The following is a 21,855-nucleotide window of genomic DNA, read 5'->3' on the forward strand; positions in this document are numbered from 1 at the left end:
AATGTGTCATTCTGAAACATGTTAAATGATATCTTTTTGTTGTGGAAAAGGGAATATGGATTAATCTCTAGTAATCGTTGTGTCCTTCTCGCTGCTGGTGTCAATAGTGAATGGTTTTATCCAGCAGGATTTTTTCTATTTTATTTACTTATTTTTCCAAACTTTATTAAACAAATCACATATTAAAAAACGACATACATTTAAAACCAGGGAACATAGACACTGCTTGAATAACAGATCAATAATACACATAAGAAAAAAATAAATAAAAGGAGCAAAGGGAGAAGCATAAATTAATAAACAGTAAAAAAAAAATTTAAAAAAATTAAATAAATATATATGAACACAGATCCTTCAGAAGTGTTGTAAGTAAAAGCACAGCTTTGATAGCTTTAACATTTTTGGAAAGAGTTTAAGTTCCTCTTCAGCTCAGCATGGGGGGGCCTAGACTTATTCATGTATGTAAAATTTAGCAAAAAAGAAAATAAGATTAATAAAAAAGAAAAAAGAAGATTAATTTAAAAAAACAACTTGAAATTAAATATTGGCTGTACAAAGGGAAATTTATGGACTGCACTATGGACCAACAGATGGAGACAAGTGCAAAAATTAAATGTGACATGCATTAAATAATTAAATTATATATCAGTGGTGGTTGAATGCAGTGTAGTCCTACAATGTGAAGACCAGTGCAGGGTTTGAAAGAGGGATGTGAAATGTAAAATGCAGTTGGATGATTAAAAACACCAAAGAAAACATATTTAAAAGAAAAACAAAAGTCATTGAAAAAATAGATTTGAATAAAGTTGAGAACCTCAGACCTGCCGGAACCTCTCGTGTCCTACTTTCCTCATATGCCTCTGAACGCATCAGGACTCCCGTATAAAAAGTTCCTGCTCTCGGGCCAATCCAGGCCGCAGCAGGGCGGGATTCTCCGGCCGTGTGACGTCCCAACTTTTCCAGCAACCGTGTTGTCACTTCGACATCATGGCGTAGCGATGTGGACGAACCGGGGCACTGGTGGGCACGGGAGAAGTTAAGAAACGAAGCGCTGTGAAGTTTTTTCTTGGAAAACACTCAAGGAAACTAGCTAACGGAAATCTCGAAATCTCATTGAGAAGTGTTTCGGTAAGTTAGTTTCCTGTTGTTTCGGCTGTGATTTCTTATCTGCACTAACTTACATTTAGGAGTTGTTAACGTTGAGGCGAAACTAGCGGCTGTTGTGGCTCGCGCAGATGAATATGCACGTTCTCTCTCACATTAAACTGACGCTGTAACGTTTAACTTAACGGTCAGTTTTTAGTTTGTCCAGGAAGCTTAACGCCGTCCAAAGGGTGCTGTGATTTCAAGGGGTTATCAACAGACGGTTTCAGGTATCACAGCTTAGAGAGGAATTTGGTTAAAAATTTCACTTTTATTTCACTTCGTCGGACGTTAGCACTGGTAAGAAGACGTTAAGAGCAATGTTTCAGTTAATTTTCCGTTACGTCTCCATCCAGAACAGTTTCATCTGGGAGTAACGTTATACATAAAATATTTATCCTCACAATAGTTTATCAAACGAGGGTTTAAAGGTTCCTGCCGTGAGAAAGTCGGTCTAGTTTACGACTTTGTGCCTCAGCTCCAGACTCTGCGGTAAGCTGCTCCCACTGCCCGAGGCCACCTCTTTTTAGACTCAACTATACTTCGTCTGTTTTGATGTTGCTTCGAGCTGACTGCTGAGGTTTAATCTAGTGTTTTCCAAAGTGATTTGTGAGCCAGACTGTTAACCACGTAAGTTTGCCTAGAGTTTACCGTCTGGAGTTTTTTCTTTTATTTCTTTCTAAAAAGGCATGAAATTTGATCAGCTGTTGTATTGCCCTCCAGCCGACCTCTTAAAACTGTTTACTTTCTCTTTCCAAAACAGTAAATATTGTCTGTGAAGCAAATACCAGATGCTCTCAAAACAACCCTGATGCACTGCTAAGTAATACATAACTATGAGTTTATAGTTTGGAAGTTTTATAAATACCTCTGGAGCCTAGCAGACTTTATGAGATAGTGTCAAATTTTAAGTATGATGTGTGAGGTGCCTCTTTGTGATTAAAGTCTGGGGTTTTCCTCCAACATTTTAATTATAATTCAGATTTAAGGGACCCCCTTTCTCCTCTCAACACTCTTAATTTCAGAGCTCCAGTTTTCGTCTTTATTGCATCAAAAGAAATGCAAGGAATTTGTTCGGAAAGGCTGCTAAAAATAAACCAGAAGTTAGCTTTTGAACTGCAACAAGCAAGCTTATTTTACTGATATGGAGTGATGCATGGGAAGAAGTCTTGTGCACAGAAAACCAGCAGTAGTTTTGTATGTTATGGTTTACATACTGACCCTCCTGTACTACGTGTGTACTATTCAGTTTTGCACTTTCTGCATGAATGTCAAGTGGAGTTACAGACACTGCAGTTGTGAGTAACATGAAAAGAATGTGTCCTGCTTTCCAACATAAATGAATTGCCACTGTGATCTCTCGCGTTTACAAGCGGGAGAAGTTTTTGAAGATTTTAATCACATGGAAGCTCTTTATTTTAAAAAAAAAAGCCTCAATTTCCATCTTTTGTTCAGTGTGTTTACATTGCATCACCCATTACACAGATGCCTTTCTTACTTTTTAGATCTAGGCATTAAGAAAAGACTCGTTCCGCTTTACACCCACGTCTTGTTTTCATATGGGCGTAGTTGTTTGGTGGTATAAAATTAGTGATGCTGTATATTCTGCCCGCTCACTCAGGTTGGAAATAGCTGCAGGTTATTCCAGAGCAGCGCCCTTGCAGGCAGCTGATGAGATGCCTAGACTGGAGGGGACAACCCAGCTTGCTTACCACACCGCTTCATATCACCCTTTAAACTTGGAGACAATAACATTAGCTCTGTCATGAGATCAAATCACAGCAGACGCTCTTAATATATTGCAACTGTTTTAAGCATCTTGTGTTTGGCACACCGCAAATTCTCAAATACACCAAGCTGGTGCATAAATAACAGCTGTGACTCCATTGTGTGATACAAAATAACAGGTTGATTGCTCAGCATAGCCGTTATTTTGTGTATTTTTCTAATTTACAGTGTCCTGTGTGAGGTAAAACAGGATGAGGTATGCAAGCCTTGGTTAAACTTTTCCCAAGGAAGCATTGTGTCAAGGTAAAGACTGAGTCAAGGCCTGTGCATGACTCAAAATATAAAAAGCGCCATTATGCGGTGAGACTTGGATCTATCCCTTCATGTAAAACAGACATCGCCACAGTTTTATTTTAATTTTACACGGATAAAAAAAGAACAAGGGAAGCAAACTGTGGTATGATTTATGCCTTGACTGTAAATTCCTCTCTCCCCGGGGCCTTTTTACCACCAGCACAACTCCTCGTCTCAAAGCGGCTGGCTGTTGAAGCCAGTGGCGTGCCTGCTGTAAACACTTTCTTCCCGCACAGACAAGTGGCCCTGAAGCTTCTATTTCGTTTTCCTATCTCCTGTGTATCTCCTGCATAGTTTACTGGTCACTCAGGGGTTGGGGTATTACAAGATTTTCTCTTTTTATACTCTATAGTGTCCAGTGAGGACGGGTTATGATGGTTGCTCTCTGCCTGAAGGGGCCAGAACTGGTGGATTTCAAAAGCCATTATAGTGGTCCACTCTCCCGCTTGTATTCATTATTCTTTGCATGTCTTCATGAATTATATGGTTGTTTTCACCAAAGGGCAAGATTGCTTTTTGAGTGTTTTTTTTCTATTGGATTTGTTTTGAGGCTCTGTGGATCTGAAAAGAGTATGCGGGCAGGTGTTGTTTCAAATGCCATGTGTACTGTAGCGTTACATCGCAGTTTTTTTTTTTTTCTTCTGTCTTTGTCTTCTCATGCCTCTCAGTCAAAATACCCCGCCACCATGAACAATAGCCCTCTCTGTGCGTCTTATGGTTGTTGTACGTGCTGCTTATAGAAGGTCAGACAGTGAGACTTTGTTTTTGAGAGTGATGCTTGCTTGTCATTTTTGAGATGTCTCCTTTGATAGCACAGATGGAATATAAACAGTACATAAGGGCTAATACGCATACAGATATTATCTTTGACGCTGTTTTAATCCAACAAAAAATGAAAACACATTAGAGCTAAAACGATTAGTCAAGATTACCAGAAAATGAATCTGCAACTGTTTTAATCATCAAGTCAGTTTTTCACTTGTCCTAGCAGCTCGAGTGTGAGGATTTTCTGCTTTTTTTGTCGCATAACAGTTAATTATTGATCAGACAGAACAAGCAATATGAAGATTTCCCCTTGGATTCTGTAAAAATTATAATAGGGATAAGTTGAAAAATAGAGAGTAGTTTCAGCCCTGAAATCCACTCTGATTCACAGCCTTTGTTTGGTAAAGACAAGCGTGGACAAAGTCACGCTGTCTGCTTGCTAGATGACCCTATTTTTGTTTACATATGACTAACATACTACGGAGGCACCCCGGGACTTGAGGACAGAGTGCACCTCTCTGTAATTAGGCAGTCTAAGTTTGTGCTGAGATCTGTTTGTCCACTGGATGATGCCAACAGACGAGGGTCCAGACACTTGCTTAGCACTGATTGACACATGGACAGCCGGTTTCTGAGCAGCAGGTCTGCTCTTGTCCTGGAGTGATTGAAGTTTGTTTGCTGAAAGCCAAGTGTTAACCTGGCCCATACTTGCCTTTTTGGTGTGAGAGAAAAGCTGACTCAGGGTTTTGAAAAGGATGCCCTGCAGGCCTCAATTCCCATTTGAGTCATCGTGATCCAAACTCTGTGTTATCTCAGTTTAAGACTGGATTTTATTAATTTCATATGTTGTTGGAGTGTAGTGAGGGCCTGTAGTTGGTTATTCCCTTTATTCCTTTATTCTTTTTTCCCCAATGGATCCACAACAGCATGGATATATTATCTGAGATGTTGCAGTAATGAATCTGCAGTGGATTTTATTTGAATAAATATGTAATGCCAGTCTGGGAAAAAAAAGTAAAACCATCACAAGGAGTTTGGGAAAGTCTATTCCAACTATATTTCTTATTATGTTTTCAAAATATTTCATTGTGTTCACAAACATAGTCAACTGATTTTCTTGTTCTCCTTCCGCATTTCTGTCTGTTACATGTCTGTCTGATAAGATGAGATGTGTTTTAATAAGTGGGTTTGATATTTTTAGGATCCCTCTCAAAACAAACATAATTTATGTCAAAATCTAAACATAAAAACATTTTAAAAAAAGCTAACTGAATGCTGTGGATCCCTGTCTCTTGTAAATAAGTTTAAGATTCTGTTTAAATAGAGCCCTGCCCTTTTCAAATGCCAGTGTTTGTTTGCTTGTCCCACTTCTTGTGAAAGTGGGACAAGCAGTGAGAATCATGGGAGCCTGAGAGAAGCATTTTTACCCGTATTCAGATTTTTTTTTTTTTTTTATTGTTGGAAACCACTCAGCAGTTTACAGTGGAACCGACAGCATGCTGGTTCCTCTCATATCCTCTCAGCCTTCAGTGTGTTGTGACGATTCTTATGTTTTAGTGCATGCTTATTTTACACATAATGGAAAATTTGACCACAGGAATGCTGAAATAACAGTGGTAGGTCTGTCGGTGGTTTCCATAAAGTTTGAAAATGGTGCTACGTCCCAGTGTTGGGCACTCCCAGGATGTGAGGCAGCTGATTAAAGGGAGATGTGTGTGTATGTGTGTGTGTGTGTGTGTGGGGATGAGTGCCTGTGCATGTTTGTGCATGCATGAATATACAGCGAAGCCTTTTGATTAAACATCCCAAGAGAAAGGGACTGCTATGCTGTTTTGGCAGATGTTCAAGTCCGGGACACTAAAATGTATCTTCACTCCAAACAGAGTGTCCAGTGTCTTCATTCATTCTGCCAATATTTTAGGTAAATGGCCTGATTGATATTCTGAAATGCTTGTTGCACAGAGCTCATGTACGCATACTTTCCTTTCAGTTGTTTTTGTTTCCTTTTTTTTTTTAACCCCTTATCATAAAACCATTAAGATGGGGTGCTCTTCTCATATATCACTCAGCTTATCCCTTTTTAAACAGTCAAGCCCATCACAAAGAAACCCAAACATGCTATTTTACCCTCTATGCCTTTTTTTCCCAGACATAGAGGGTTGTTGATAATGTACTGCAGTCACAACCTAATTCCTGGGTGGGAACGTTTTGTGATGACATGCTTAATTTTAAAATAACGCAGATACTTTTTTTGCCTAGAAAGCTGAATGTTGCTGTAACTGGTCTGCTAGTTTTGTCCTCGATCTACGCTGTTGATATCCATATCTCATGTACACAGAGCAGCAGCCATAATGTTTGTAGACTAAACTGAAACGATCAGTGTGTCGCACCGCCATGTTGGTAGTCATAATAATTTTGGCTGTTTTTACTATGAAATTCTTTTTATATTAGTTAATCTGTTTTCTTTTGAGGTTTTATTCCTTCACACCCATCACAAAACAACCTGAGTTTATAAATAAAAGGTTATTTGAATGCAACTGATTTTTAATACTTAAACATTTCAGTGGATCTTCTGTATTGTGCTATTAAAAAAAAAAAAAATGGAGCAAAACATATCGCTTTTCAGTTCCCAAAGTTACTAAAATACAGGGTGACTTTTTTTTTTTTTTTACATTGTTTCATTATCTCCTTCCAGGTTTATCAGAGACTGAAGATGATGTCCGATGCCAGCGACATGTTGGCAGCTGCCCTGGAACAGATGGACGGCATTATAGCAGGTTAAGTTATCTTTCAGCGTTACACATTAACATCATATTTTACCTTGACCTCGAGTATTTAAAGAGACATGTTTTGATTCACTCTTCTAGTTTAAGTCAACATTGCTAAGAGTTTATCCGGTGTCTTGTTATCATTTGTAGCGGAGCTGACATTTCAGATTGATGCCACATGATGTCTGCAGCTACATGCTGCTCAGAGAGGGTTTAGCATTTATTCTGTCCTTATTCAGGTCATGTAGATTGAAGCCACGTTCACCAGTGTTGCAGTAGTGTCAAAGATGATGAAATACCAACTTGTATTTTGCATCAGTGGACCATTTGACATCATTGCTTGGTGATGCTCAGTAGGGTCAGATGTCAAAGAAGCTATTGATGGTCACCTACAATAATGATTATTAATAATACATAAAATAGTGTTTAAAATCTGGTACCTTATTTAGTACTATCTAGAGCAGTAGTTTGAGGGAGTAAATCTACCTAACATGCTCCTTTGCTACAATAAAATCATTATATATATTCTCTATCTCAGGCTCTAAGGCTCTGGACTACTCCAACGGGTTGTTTGACTGCCAGTCGCCCACCTCTCCATTCATGGGCAGCCTGCGGGCTCTTCACCTTTTGGAAGACCTACGGAGTGTCCTGGAGTTGATGGACACAGAAGAAAGGGAGAGTCTACGCTGTCAGATCCCAGACTCCACAGCTGACAGTCTGGCAGAGTGGCTGCAGGGTCACCTGGTGAGAGGCTCGCATGTACAGTAGGGGAGATACATGCTGCATGACACACTAAGATTGCTAAGATAACACAGCGCAGGGTTGGATGAACAGATACGGTGATTCAACTGGGACATGTATGTTTTATATTATAGGTTTATTATCAGTTCACAGAAAGAATGTGTTTATCTACGTGCAGTTATGGGGTTAATGTCATTTTTGAGATTTTAGTGTAATGACTGGAACTGAACCGCACATCATAAAATAACATAGACCCTTTTTTTTTCTCATCAGAACAGTGTAGCCTCAGGGAAGATCTGTTTCACTGCTAATGTAGCATAACAGGTTTATCTACACACAAAACACGTAAAACATGGGACTCATGTTGCTTTTAGTGATGCAATATGGGTTGATAACATGCATTTTTTGGGCTACTTTAAGATTTTATTTTTACCCATTTCACCCTCCATACATTAGTGAACGAAGAAACATTTGCAATGTTGGAGTGAGTTTAAGTTGTATGAGCATGGAGGGGATTTTATCTGTGATGTTTGGACAGAATACGCTGCAATCAACCTTTAGCACATCTGGTTTGCTTCTGATTGTGCTCACTCTGTGCTGCATTAAATCTCTATGAATACAGACAATCATGCACAAACAATCCTGGGTGCAAGTAGACAAACGTGTTGTTTGCTAAGCAAAAACATGACCGTCCTCTTCCGCTGAGTCCCTGGGAATGCAAGATGAAATGCTGGTGTTGTCAAAGTCACAGCTTGTGTGTTGCAAGAAAGAGGCTGACTTCTTGGGAACCAGTATAGTGTTATGGAGGGTGATGGGCAGTAGGCCAGATAAATGCCAGAGTTTTTGTGTAATGCTGTAACTCACTCTGTGTACAGCAGTCTGAATGTGAGCCTTCCTCTCAGCCATGTAAGGTTTTGTTTGCACTGGGTAAAGCGGTGCAGCCAGACACTCTTTGATGTGAAACATTTCATCTGAGATTATTCGGCACTGAAACACGCAACGTTTTCAAGATCAGAAGAATGAATTAACTTACTCATACCACTTACCTGCCTGCACTTCAAAGGCTCTCAAATCACTTCTTCTTATGTTTCTTTGTCTACATTTTCTTCTGTCCTTGTAGTCCAACGGCCATATCTCTCTGAGCGGGGGTGACCACTACCAGGAAAGGCTTTCCCGACTAGAGAGTGATAAGGAGTCTCTGGTGCTTCAGGTACTCACTCAGCAATGCTTAGATCATTTTCCCAATGCCACAAAGACTTTTTTTAAAAAAACAAAACAAAACTGTGTTGTTAACAAAGAGTAACGTCTTGTTTTCATGCAGGTGAGTGTGCTGACAGACCAGGTGGAGGCTCAGGGAGAGAAGATTCGGGACCTGGACTTGTGTTTGGATGAGCACAGGGAAAAACTCAATGCCACTGAGGAGATGCTCCAACAGGTGTGTGTGTGTGTGTGTGTGTGTGTGTGTGTGTGTGTGTGTGTGTGCGCATTTTATATGTAATAAAGCTCAGGACAAACTGTCAGCACACAAGATTGAGAGTATTGAAAGCTATGCATGGTGCACATATGTGGTGGACTCACTGACTTTTAACTTGAAGATCTGAGTTCATGTCCTCTTGTCTGCAAACATCTGCTGTGTTTGATAAATTCATATTTCAGGGTATCTGTTGGTGTTGAAAACTGACTTGTCATTAAGATAAGACTAAACACAGTGCTAGCTAGTAAACTTTGTACATGTTTCCAGCTCATTTATTATTATTATTATTATTATTATTATCATTATGTACAGCCACAACAATAATGCTTATACTGCCACTGCTGTTTGGGCTACCAATACTGACCACATAGAAAGTTTTTGTAACAGTCTTCATTTATCATTGTAGGAGCTCCTGTGCAGAACAGCACTTGAGACCCAGAAGCTGGAACTGATGTCTGAAGTGTCCAACTTAAAGCTGAAGCTGAATACCATGGAGAAGGACAGACTGGACTTTGATGACAGATTTAGAGACAGTGAGGTATGTGGGCTCATGCTTAGGACAGGAATTGTCTTTGTGTATGCAAGTTTCCTTTCTCTCTTGCCCCAGTACGCACACACACACACCGAACAAACACTCATTCATGTTGTCTTCATGACACCTGTGTGGGAGAGGGACGTCTTATTATCCTGAGATTCAAAGCAGCTGCATGTTAAGTAAGAAAATGAAGTCAGGAAAATGTTATAGTACGTCAAGGAAATGTCAGCATTCATTGAAAGATAAATGGAAAAATGGAAAAACTGAGCAGTATGTAGTGAATTACCTTTTGTGTTTGAATTCACTGCCCTCTGGTCAGTGGCTTTACAAACATTAAGATGTCAATCATTTGTTTACTAGAGATTTCTGTTCCCAGATGAACCGTGCAGAATACTTGGAAAGCTTTCAAACCCGTCATGTTATTATTGTAGCAGCGCGGCCGTCTCTTCCACCCCACTGGAACAAAAAGCTGCTGTCCATGTTCCGCCTCACAGCACATAAATCACTTCTTTTCTACAAGCAGCTTCCTCTCATTTTATCTCTTCTGCTACTTTGATGCAGCCACTCTCCAAGGAAGTCCAGTCCCTTCAAACGTATCACGAGTTGCTTTATACAGTTTGTTTATACTGCATTATTCCAATCCTGCTGAGTTAAATCAGATTTGAATGATATGAAAAGTTAATAGAATATAAACCTGAGGCTCAAATGCAAGAGGCATTTCTTAATTGAATTTTTGAAGTAATGAAATTCATATTGACAATCAACAGTTCTTTGAAAAGAAATGAGGGCATCTGCACAATGTTATTTATCACCAACTCTTAGAGGGATATACTGTTTAAATGGATGCTGTAGACTTAATATTTTAGTGAATTTTTGGAATTAAGTTTAAAGTTTTTGCCGATATTTAAGATGTTTGTTTGCTCTACCATCATTCTGGGATATGCGCTCTCTCTTCTTTCAGGATTTGATTCTTGAAATTAACGAACTGCGGTACAGACTGACAGAGCTTGAGAGTGAAAAACTACAGTACGAAAAGAAACTTAAATCCACAAAGGTGAGTTGTTGCAGGGAAGTTCACAGGAGTTTGCACACTCCTAGTGTATATATTACAAACTCTTCACTACTAACATCTTTATTTCTTCTTGCTGTTTATCTGTCTTCAGGACTTGTCCTCTCTAACCTCTAATGCTCTCATTATACAGTAGTTAAAAATTACCTTTTTAATGTCATCAAAGATTTTAGCCGACATCTTTGACTCAGTCATTTATTTATTAATCAGTTGGCACTAGGACGTGCTTGCTGTTTTCAGGTTGCAAAAACCTCCAAAACGAAAGCTTGAACGGTGTTCATGTCATCATCTCATTAGTTTATGTCGTCATCGCATTCAAAGATTCTTTTGGCTGTATTTAAGGCTCTGAATTTGGGGATTTACCTTCTTGGATGCGTAGATCACTGGACATGAAGGTGTTGGGAGAGTAATTAGACTGTGAAAGACACCGAAACTGCTCTTAAGCTTTTGACTTTGTTGATCAGCATTGTCTGTTTTTTAATTTGCTTCACACAGTTAATAACTTGACTTGAGTCTTGGATGCCCGATCCTCTTGACCTCTTTTATCTTTCACTTCATGCATCTCTATTTTCTCTCTCCTCCTTGGTTTGTCTGTCTACTGCTAGTCGCTAATGGCCAAGCTTTCTAGCCTGAAAATCAAAATGGGCCAGATGCAGTATGAGAAACAGAGGAAGGAGCACAAACTCCAGGCTATGAAGGTTGGCTTTTCTCAGGATCACTGTCGTGCTTGCTGTATGATTATGGTTTTTGACCTCTCCCTTTGGCTCCTCTTCTGTTTTTATTTTTGAGGGTAAAAAAGAAAAAAAAAACATTTAATTTGGTTTGTAGCAGTTTTCCAAGTTTTCTTTTCACCCGTTAAGGCAAAATGATGTCACTTTTTGTGAAATGAAATCACTTACTTTACTGAACTGCACAGTACAGTAAAATGCAAAATTCAAGCGTAGTCAGCAATGCAACTTTCTTCCAGCTAAGCACCAGATGAAACAAACATTCACATTTTTCAAGCCACAGTTATGCTTATTTTTTTTTTGTTGTTGTTTTTTTTCCCTAAGAGCTGGCACAGAGTTCTGTTGTGCTGCGTCTTTCTTCATAACTCTTTACACTTGTTCCTCTGATTTTTATTAAAACCTCTAATTTAATTTGTCTGTCTCTGTGCTTGTTTCCTGTTCTGTTCACTTAACTTGTATTTTTCTTTTATAACGGCCCCTGTATTTGTTATTACCTCAGCCCCCTCAGACGTAGTGCTTACTACCTACCTCGCACACATCACCCTTTACAGCAGGTGTGGCCTGCGTGCCTGTACGCCACGTCAGCAGCTGTGAACCTTTGTGTTGTGGTTTGTTTGTAGTGTGGAGTTGGGGGTGGGGGGGGAAGCTAGTGTCCGCATGGAGCAAATATCCTCACTGTTGTCCTCTGTTGGACAGGAGGAGCTCGCCATACTGAGGAGGCAGCTGGAGGGCAAAGACGGAGAGATGTTGAGACTACAGGATGAGACAGGCTTCAAAGCCATCGCCTCGAGCAGCGCAGATCCTACAGAGAGAGGTGAGACGGGCAGTTCAGTCACAAGCCTCGCTGAGTATGAGCATGCAGATGTTTAAACTCACATGTTCAACTTATACGACACCAAAACAGTGACTGACATCTTGTTAGAAGTCAGTATTGACATTCTTCAGATTCTGCAAACAACCAGTTTTATGTTTCACAATTCTTTGTCCTGTTTAGTTTCTCATCCAGATGAAACTCTTAGAAAGAGGCTGAAAGAAAAACGTAAGGGGGTTTTATGCTTCTGTTTATTATTGCACTTTATTACTGCACCCATCTCAACCCCTGTTTGCATGAACGAGCATGAGCCATCTGAACTCTGCTTGTCCATTTATAATCCACTGGAGTGCTAATACCTGACCACGGAGCACCACACCTCTGTTAAAACTGTGTCATCTTCATGCAACTTTTAAGGATTTTGAACTGAACAAAACCAAATGTCTTCCCACAAGCCCTGTTCAGTGTGTTTTTTTTTTTTTTTTAATGTCCATCCTTGAAGAGCAACAAGGAATGTTTGCTTTGTGTTTTCAACAGGAATGAGGAATGAATTGTGTCGTTTGTCATAACCTTTCAGGCTGTTCGCTCATCCTCCTGCCTCATGTCTTCCAACAATAATCACCCCCTGTACCCCTAAATATCTCTCCTCATACTCCTCTAAACATTCCCTGCTCACACCAACAACCAGTGTGTGCCCTAATGCTAACCTGTAATGTTGTCGTCATGTTCAGTGTTGTGCGACAGTGTCTTCTGTTGTGAGTGCTGTGTCCAGATCTGTGCCTTCCCCCTAATGAGTGATCTTTGACTCATGCAGAACAGTTTCCTTTTTCATTCAGTGCACACCCTCAACATGACTCCACATATACTGTATAGCAGTCTAGATCCTCATTCAACACTTCTTTCATTCATTTTAAAATGTCAGATTAAAGTCATATTTCATAAGTTTTAAAAGCATGGACCAGTGTGTTTTTAAAAGTTTGTTGTGAGGGATCACAGAGAAAATGGTTTTAGGTTACTTGGAAATGCTAAACCTGAGGGGGAAAAAAAGCACAAATAACAGATGACCCCTATGACTGCTAATGTCGAGGGTTGGCTGAGTGTGCTTCCTGAAAAATGAAATTGTTCTGCCAAAGTGAAAATTGTGGAACCTGCCCACACAAGGATACGGTTTATCAATTTGAAGGATTCTTTAAAAAAAAAACAGACAATGTGTTTCTGAATCAAGGTTGGTAATGTTGCAGTCTGTATGTTCTGTAGATATTAAATCCTCTGGTAGCATCCTGTGTGTTCAGGCTTATTACCCATCTCCAAATTTCTCCCTGCTCAAACTTTACACTGTGAACATTACAGTTTTTTTTGTCTATAATAACTTTCTTTCCTCACTAGATGTGGAAGTGCAGAGAATGAAAAAGGCAGTTGAATCGTTGATGGCAGCTAATGAAGAGAAGGTACATCTGATCATTTATGGTTGGCTGGCATATTCACATTGCATCACGTAAAATGCTTCAACTCTCCTCCTGTTAATTAACCGAAATGTTTTTTTTTCTTGTACAGGATCGTAAGATTGAAGAACTGAAGCAGTCGCTGCTCAGATACAAGAAAGTTCAAGACATGGTGATGTCAGTACAAGGGAAAAAAGGTACGACATCTCTTCTTTCATAGTAGATGTGTAATATAAGAAAAAAAGCTTTGACAGCAAAAGCTTAAAAGTACAACCGTACACTGTGTATTCTTTTTTATCATTGCCAATCATTCTTCACAGCATATCTTAGGTTTTATATTTATTTCAAACGTTCCAGGCAGCCGCTGGCTTTAGTTCATTTCAGTACACATTTGCCTTCCAGAGATGGTGAATGTCAATTTTCTCAAGAGACCAAAGATGTAAATTAGTCTTCTAAGCTAACCTGTTTTCTGTTGATCACTGGTGTGTGAAGTCAGTACCAAACAAAACAGCTGACTCTAAAATCCGGCATTATATGATCATAGTTTGGTCTTTTTCACTGCATTTTATTCATTATCCTCTCCAGAGAAAACCAAAGATAACGAGCACATCGAGGGTTACGGCGAATGCTCCATCGCACTCATATCAACCAACCTTGTGTCTGCGGATTTGGAAAAGTATGAAGTTACAGATGTTGAACAACCAAAAAGGAGGAGCCCAGATGAGGTTTGTGCAGCACAACATGACGTGGTGTCACAGATGTTTGTATCTGAAGATCTAACAATCGCTAGGTGAACATCATTTGAAAAGCAAATACTGTACTAATGAGAGGCAGCAATTAGATGGGATATACGCAATACAGTAAAAGTACAATGAAGAATATAAGATGTTTAACAGTGTTAATCGTAAACCTCACATTATTTTTGGTTGTTTCATCTTTACTTTTTTTCCCTCAAGTGACTTCAAATCTCATTAAACTCTAAAATGCTCAGTAAGACACTTACAGCTCACATAAATTTTACACTTTTAAAATGAGTGCTGAAGGGTCGACTTCCAATTAATTGAATAACATCTCCTGTCAGTTCTCCAAACACGTGTGAAGATTTAGTCTAGAGGCCACAGGAGGAAATGTTAGTTAATGTTTTAAGGCTGTCCACACTTTTAAATGCTGTATTTTCTGTCTGTTTTTGTCTGTCTATTTTTTTTCTTTTGTGATCTGTGCTTAGCTGGAGAGCCTAAACGGTTTAAATGAAGAGCCTTCCTACACACCCAGCCCTACTGATCCAGAACAAGTATCAGAGTCGGCACCAACAGATGTAGAAAGGTGAATTATGACATAGACTTTATCCTTTCACAAGCATCCGATACTGCAAGTCAGAGTTCAGTGTAGAGTTTGGCTGAAGCAAGTTTTTTTTTTGTGTTTGTTTTAAAGACACCAGTAGCATCTATTTTGTGCCACTCGCATCCTTGAACGACAGATGATTTTTTTTAAAAATAGCTAAAGAAATTAAACTATTTGAAATTACTTTACTTTATTGACTTGTTTTTATGTTGTTGATCATTTGAAGGCAGCAAAATTTGGGGGGGGGGAAGATATAGGCTGGAAAAATGACAAAACCTTGAGTTTGACTTTTAATTGTATTATTTTGATCCCTAAGTAAATATTATAACATATCAATATAAACTGAAAATGTATAAGCTTTGTTAAAGTAGAATTTATGGCAGAGCTGTTGTATTGGATTGCATTAGATTACACAGGTGTACCTAATGAAGTGGCCGGTGAGCGTATATATAATGTTGTGACTGGAATATTTTGTCCATATTGTCTACACTTAATACTATGAATGTGGACTTTCAGTTTTTCAGCTTGTTACCAGGCCAACAGCTGTTTTGTCCATTTGCTGCAGTCATACAGAGTGTGAGGAAGTGCCTGAGTAGCCTTTTTTGAGTTAGATATGAGAAGAATGTGTGTAACACATCCTGTAGCCTCACTCTGCTGCTTCTTATGACCATGTGAGACGAGCTTACCGTCTCAACTACTATACATTGTTGTGTCATTTCAGCAGTCAGGATACAACCAAGACTGGCAGCCAGGACCAGCTAGATAGGAGCGATAATGAAAAGGTAAAAGTCCTAACATCTTTGAGGAAGACATGTTTATATATTATTTTAAAAGGTTTTGCTAAAACAAATATGAATTTACTTTATTACCTCTCACAAAACTGTTGATTTGTAACAGATATAAGTAGACTTTTAACCTTAAGCGTTTGTCCCAGAAGCCTGTAAAATGCACCATAGTAGTGTTGACAGGCTTTATACCACACGTACTCTGCTACATGACTCCTTAATTCTCTTTCTTTACAGTAAAAGTTACCATATTTAACTTCTAAAAGAAAATGCTCCACCAGTGGTTTTAAAATGTTCTACTTCAGCAGTACTTTCAGCACAATAAACATGACAGCCATTTATGAGCAATGTTTTTGTTGTCTTAGAATACAAGTGAAGAGGTCAGTAAGATTAGTGAAAAGCCACCGATGCCACCCTCTGCCACCTTGCCTGCAACCACGGATGACGGCAGCTTTGGCTCAAGAAAGGCCCGGTCGTCTTTTGGAAAGGGCTTCTTCAAGATCCGTGGGGGCAAGAAGACAGGCAGCAACCCAAACCTCGGTAAGAACAAACCACACGATTCAGCAGCTGCAGAAAGACAAGTCTGCAAGATGACTCAGTTAACGTGACATTAAACTAGCTGTGGAGTTGATTGGGTGTTTACTACACAGTGAGATTTTCTTGGACATTTTTCTTCCACTATGGACAACTTTTTGTTTTCCCAAGCCACACCCATGGAATATACTATATGGACCAAGACCATAATTTGCAGCCCACACAAACTGTGGTCCCCATTTAATTATTGAAGTCTGTTTCCGTGCCGTCAGTCCCGTGTACGTGCTTTTTTGTGTGTGTGTACTGCACACATGTATGTCTGTGTTTGTTCCACCTCTCCAATCCTGTTGTTATTTTTATTGTTATCATAATTTCTGCCCTTTGTCTTGTTTTTTTTTGTCTGTTGGACCCTGTCGTGTGTCGTGTGTGCTTTGTAACACATGAAGACCGCAGCAGGAGTGCGAGTGCGCCTATGCTAGGTACAGTATAGACCACAGGTCACTGCAGGGATGCAGTAGTTCTCTGAAGAAAACAAAGGAAACTACTGAACATATCCTCATTGTACATCTATACCTTTTCTATACTCATCCATCCAGCTCGCATCTTTTTTTATTATATCACGTTTCAGTAGCTGCAGTGCCTTAACAGCCACACCCTTGTCACTAGCCATTGTGTCAACTCCAGTGTTGTCTGTGCAACATACATCCAGTCTGTCGTGTATGTTGAGTTGCCTGTGTGCCTGCATGTATTTGTTTACACTCTTGTTTCTGTCACTCTTCCCCAATCTTGAGTCTGTATCCAAACACACATTATCAGCTAAAATGATTTGGATCTTGATGCCCTTCCTCTAAAATCTTCTATCCGCTTCTCTATCGGCAACAAAACTTTCTAATTCTCCCTCGTTTAGTGGGAGAAAAAAAAAAAGTTAATAACTTCCTTTTTTGTTGTCTTAGTCAGATGTCAGTTGTGTCTGATGCATGCAACCCACTCAGGGTTTTTGCTTTTGATGCTGACCTCCATGACCTCTCAAGTCCGTCTAGGAGTCGTCATGTGTCTGTCTTTTCTGGCCCCGTGCAGCAGCTCTATTTCCATCCATCTGTGCATTTCTACTCTGACACTGACGCTCATTATACCGATGATGTTCTGTGCCCATTTGTCTGTACAGCTGAAACAGAGCGACAGGGCACTGACCACCTGGATCTAGCCGGGCTGCCACAGAAGTCGTCTAACAGCAACAGCACCCACACACTCCCTACGACACCAGAGAGCAAGAAAAAATCCAAAGGAATTAAGAAGCTCTTTGGGAAGTGAGTAGAAAATTACATGATTCTCCCAACTTTTTAATTAAGTAATAACTTAAAAATAGACAGAAGTGTAACACTTTCAGATTCAGCTGGAAATATAAGTGTATTATTTTATCACTGTGGATTATCACTATTTGTTATGATTGTGAGGATGTTTTGATTTTTTTTTTTTTTTTTTTTTAAGGCTTAGGAGAAGTCAGTCTACCACATTTAACCTGGATGACAACCTCCCAGAGGGAGAGTTCAAGAGGGGTGGGGTCCGAGCCACAGCAGGACCCAGACTGGGTTGGTCTCGTGACCTCCAACGAGTCAACAAGTAAGTCTGTGCATTCAGCCTGAATAATGAGGCTCAGAGTGTGGGTTTCTTGTTTTGAATCTCTGGTATCCAGTCCAACTCAAAGATAATGCAGCGTTTTTTTGTTTTTTTTTGTTAAACAAAGTGCGTTTGTTACCTTTTACCTCTACAAGGGTGTTCCTGTCTGTATACCTTTTTTTTAATTTAAATTTTATGAGTAATTTATATTTTATTTGCTTATCTTTTTCTAAGTGATGTAGATGCTCCATTTGCACGCTGGTCAAAGGATCAGGTGTGTGACTGGCTGCAGGATCAGGGTCTTGGTCTTTATGTGAACATGGCTCGTGTGTGGATCTCCACTGGGCAGACGCTGCTTCAGGCCTCACAACAGGACCTGGAGAGGGTGAGATGAAACAAGTTTTAAAAAAGCCACCAGACAGGCAGAGTTGTTGTCAAACTCACTGTGTAGTACCTCGGGGATGTTATGTGTAATCCTCACTCGCCTCCTTGTTGGTGTTTAGGAGCTCGGCATCAAACACCCACTGCACAGAAAGAAGCTGCAGTTGGCTCTGCAGGCCCTCGGCTCAGAGGAGGAGGATAATAAGGGAAAGCTGGACTACAACTGGGTGACGAGTGAGTACCAGCTGCCAGACCAAAAAATTAATAGTTAAAAATGTTCTGTCACTCTGTTCTCTGATTAAAATATACAAATATCAGTTGTTTTTTTTCTTGACCAGTTAAACTTTGAATCATATTTGACTGTCTGGTCGTCTCACTGCTTATAAAAACTTGCTCTTCTTCCTTTTTCTCCTCCTCTCAGGATGGCTGGATGACATCGGTCTGCCTCAGTATAAAACCCAGTTTGATGAGGGAAGAGTGGACGGTCGCATGCTGCATTACATGACAGTGGTGAGTGTTGGCGAGAGACATGTGCTCCCCCCACAGACCCTGTGGCTTAGTAGGTCTGACGACTCCGGTGCCATCTCACATTAAGATTATTGCACAGAGAGTCCGATGAGCTCCACTGAAGATGGCCTGGTTTCACCCTCCATGATATTTGTGACCACAGTGAAGTCACACCACAGCCTCTGGCTCTGGCAAAACTGTGATTCAGTCTTCTGTGCTGAGAAAACTTATGTTTCTACTGCAAAATTAAGTGACTGTTATGTCCTTTGGAAATCTATTTAATCACAGCTTCAACTGAACATTGCCGTTATTGTTTGTATTTTGCAGTTAGTCATTAATGCCTCCCTTTTTCCCTCAGGATGACCTGCTTTCTCTGAAGGTGGGGAGTGTCCTGCATCACCTCAGTATCAAGAGAGCTATTCAAGTGCTCCGGCTCAACAACTATGAGCCCAACTGCTTGCGACGCAGGCCGTCTGACGAGGTGTGTTTAACAGACACCTGAGAACAGAAATGTATTGACAGATTTTAAAGTCTGCTGTAAACATACTCCCCATTTCTAACTTGTGCTTTGTGCCCATAGAACAATATTTCACCAGCAGAGATTTCCCAGTGGACAAACCACAGGGTGATGGAGTGGCTGCGGTCTGTGGACCTTGCTGAATACGCTCCCAACCTGAGAGGCAGTGGTGTGCACGGAGGCCTGATGGTAAGAGGGTTCGGTGTTTGGTCGTCCCTGGAAACACAGATTCTCACCGCAGAATATCCTCTCCTAACACAGTGCTTTCCTCTCCTCAGGTCCTGGAGCCACGGTTCAACGTGGAGACCATGGCCTTGCTGCTGAACATCCCCCCCAACAAAACTCTGCTGCGCCGCCACCTCGCCACACATTTCAACCTGCTGATTGGTTCAGAGGCCCAGCAGCTCAAACAGGAGTGTCTCGAAAACCCAGATTATACTCTGCTGACTGCAACCACCAAGGTCAAGGTACGGATGACAGTTAGCACCAGGATTCCCAAAGTCAGGAATATCCAGGAAAAGATTTGAGCGTTTTTTTTTCAAATATTAATAAAACAAAAAGTAATTTGATTTTATATTATGACACCAGATTTATAATATAACCTGAAAATGAAATTTCGATTATTACAAACCAAAAATTAAAACCGGAAATAAGATAAAACAAAGAATATAGCAAGAATGTACAAGCTAAAATATTTGAAATTTAAATGTGAAATAAGTGAGAACCCTGAGGGGCTTGTTATTGGCTGTATGTTTATCTGAATGAAGTTATAAAACTGATACGCTGAACTTATTTGTCTCCCCTCCGCTCGCACAAACCAGCCAAGGAAACTGTCGTTTGGTAACTTTGGCAGCCTGAGGAAGAAGAAGCAGGAAGAGAGTGAAGAGTATGTGTGTCCCATGGATGTGGAGATGCCGAAGGGACGGAGCTTTCAGAAAGGATTTGAGCTCCAAATCTACGAAGACGACCTCGACAGACTAGAACAGGTGAGCTTTTCTTCAAAGGGTCCACTGAACGATTATATGATCCAGCTTAAAACATTATCAATCCTCCATGTAATTACATGTGTATATATGAGAAATCTACTGCTGACAAAGTCAATTAAAACAGTCCAGTTCATGAGTTTCTGATTATTTTTTGTACAACAATGTTGCATTTTTGGTGACTTTCTTCAAGAGATATTTATTCAGTAGCTGTTTGTACTGTAGATGTAAGTTTACTAAGTTTGAAAGCTGCTTGTTATATACAGATGGAGGACTCCGAGGGAACAGTGAGACAGATTGGAGCTTTCTCTGAGGGGATCCAAAACCTGACGGTAAGAATATTTAACATAAAGTGTGTTAATAATCGATAGGGCAACGTAGAAACATTGTTCTTGTGAAGTTAATTCCATAATTTTTCTCTGTCGCTCCAGAGCATGTTGAAAGATGATGAATTCTTCAAAGAGATCTCAAACTCACCCAACCCCAGCGTAACAGACGACGAATCCAACGCATGAGACTGTCGGCACCATGACACCTGGTCCTGCTGTGAATGAAACCCTGTGCCAAACCTCTCCACTCGCACACAGACTTTTCTCAACAAACCCAGAGAATGCGCCCACGTTTCCTTTTTTTAGTGTTGCGTTCAATGATGAGCCAAAAGTATTACAGTGTCTTTCCGTTTCTGTTTTGAACAATGTTGTGAAAGCCTACAGTGTCTAATGACAGAGGGAACATTTGGGGCAACACCACTGCTTGCCTGCCAGCTGGTTTCTGGAGATATTTTGTACGTAGTTACAGTATGTACTCGCATTTTCCTGTTTATGATAGAACTGAAGTGTCAACCAGCAGCAAAAAAGACATATAGAATATGCCATTATAGATTTATTATGTCTTTTAAATTGCCTTCTGACTGTAGAAATATTAAAAAAAAGAGAGATTTGATTCAGAAGTGATGCTGTGCAGAAGTTAATGTAAAGATATAACTCCAAAAAACAGCTGCTATGTTTTCTACAGAACTGAATTTTTCTAATTAAATGGAAATTGTCTTTATATTTTATCCTACGTTGAACATTTAACAGGTTTTCACTCATCAGTAATATTCTGCATGCATTTGCACCAATACATATCGTACAGTACAAAGCCTAATGAATATCATTGCATGGTATTGAAATCCGACACATTTAATATAAAAGCTTGTCATTTATTTTATTTTTTACTACAAATGGGTTTTAAGCCGAATCCTATCAGCTGACACAAGATCATTTTTTTTGGAAAAGTGTTGTGAGACGAGATAATGTCAGGTTTTCTCAAAGTAATAATGTTGTAATGCAGCTGACGTATCTGAGAAGATAGATTGTGTTGTTGTTTTTTTTAAGTTTATCCATTTCTAAGATCAATAAAGTAATTTAAATCAGTTTGGAGTTTCATCAAATGCACAAATTAAAAACAAGATGAGGACACAATAATAGACAACAGGATGTTTACAGTTTGATTTATGATGAAACTAAAACAAATGTGGGTGTTTTTGGACTCCGGTTTGTAGAACAGCAAATTCATGCTGCAAAACGTCATACAATCAACAAAATAACATACTGGTGTCTGAAGAGGAAACACTGTAACAAACACCAACTC

The 21,855-nt window shown here is 39.8% G+C and overlaps 1 protein-coding gene across 9 annotated transcripts; it reads left to right on the plus strand.

Moving 5' to 3' along the window:
* Nucleotides 1-915: 915 nt before the first annotated feature.
* Nucleotides 916-21,638, plus strand: ppfibp1b (PPFIA binding protein 1b). Of its 9 annotated transcripts, none has more exons than XM_067589417.1 (28): nucleotides 916-1,128; nucleotides 6,686-6,767; nucleotides 7,297-7,502; nucleotides 8,620-8,709; nucleotides 8,821-8,934; nucleotides 9,380-9,511; nucleotides 10,470-10,562; nucleotides 11,183-11,275; nucleotides 12,002-12,119; nucleotides 12,300-12,344; nucleotides 13,503-13,564; nucleotides 13,671-13,755; nucleotides 14,144-14,283; nucleotides 14,784-14,881; nucleotides 15,621-15,681; nucleotides 16,050-16,224; nucleotides 16,665-16,697; nucleotides 17,384-17,525; nucleotides 17,707-17,838; nucleotides 18,070-18,220; nucleotides 18,339-18,450; nucleotides 18,638-18,726; nucleotides 19,082-19,204; nucleotides 19,304-19,429; nucleotides 19,519-19,707; nucleotides 20,062-20,226; nucleotides 20,490-20,555; nucleotides 20,655-21,638. In XM_067589417.1, the coding sequence occupies exons 2-28, from the start codon at nucleotides 6,704-6,706 to the stop codon at nucleotides 20,736-20,738; spliced, it is 2,988 nt and encodes a 995-aa protein (XP_067445518.1). In that variant the 5' UTR covers nucleotides 916-1,128; nucleotides 6,686-6,703; the 3' UTR covers nucleotides 20,739-21,638. The 9 variants fall into 9 exon arrangements, with proteins under 9 accessions (XP_067445518.1, XP_067445519.1, XP_067445520.1 ...); XM_067589418.1 differs by having other exon boundaries at nucleotides 15,624-15,681; XM_067589419.1 differs by lacking the exon at nucleotides 16,665-16,697 and having other exon boundaries at nucleotides 917-1,128.
* The last annotated feature ends 217 nt before the right edge of the window (nucleotides 21,639-21,855 follow it).

Source organism: Thunnus thynnus, chromosome 5 (genome assembly GCF_963924715.1).
Source record: "Thunnus thynnus chromosome 5, fThuThy2.1, whole genome shotgun sequence".
NCBI classification, from domain to species: domain Eukaryota; kingdom Metazoa; phylum Chordata; class Actinopteri; order Scombriformes; family Scombridae; genus Thunnus; species Thunnus thynnus.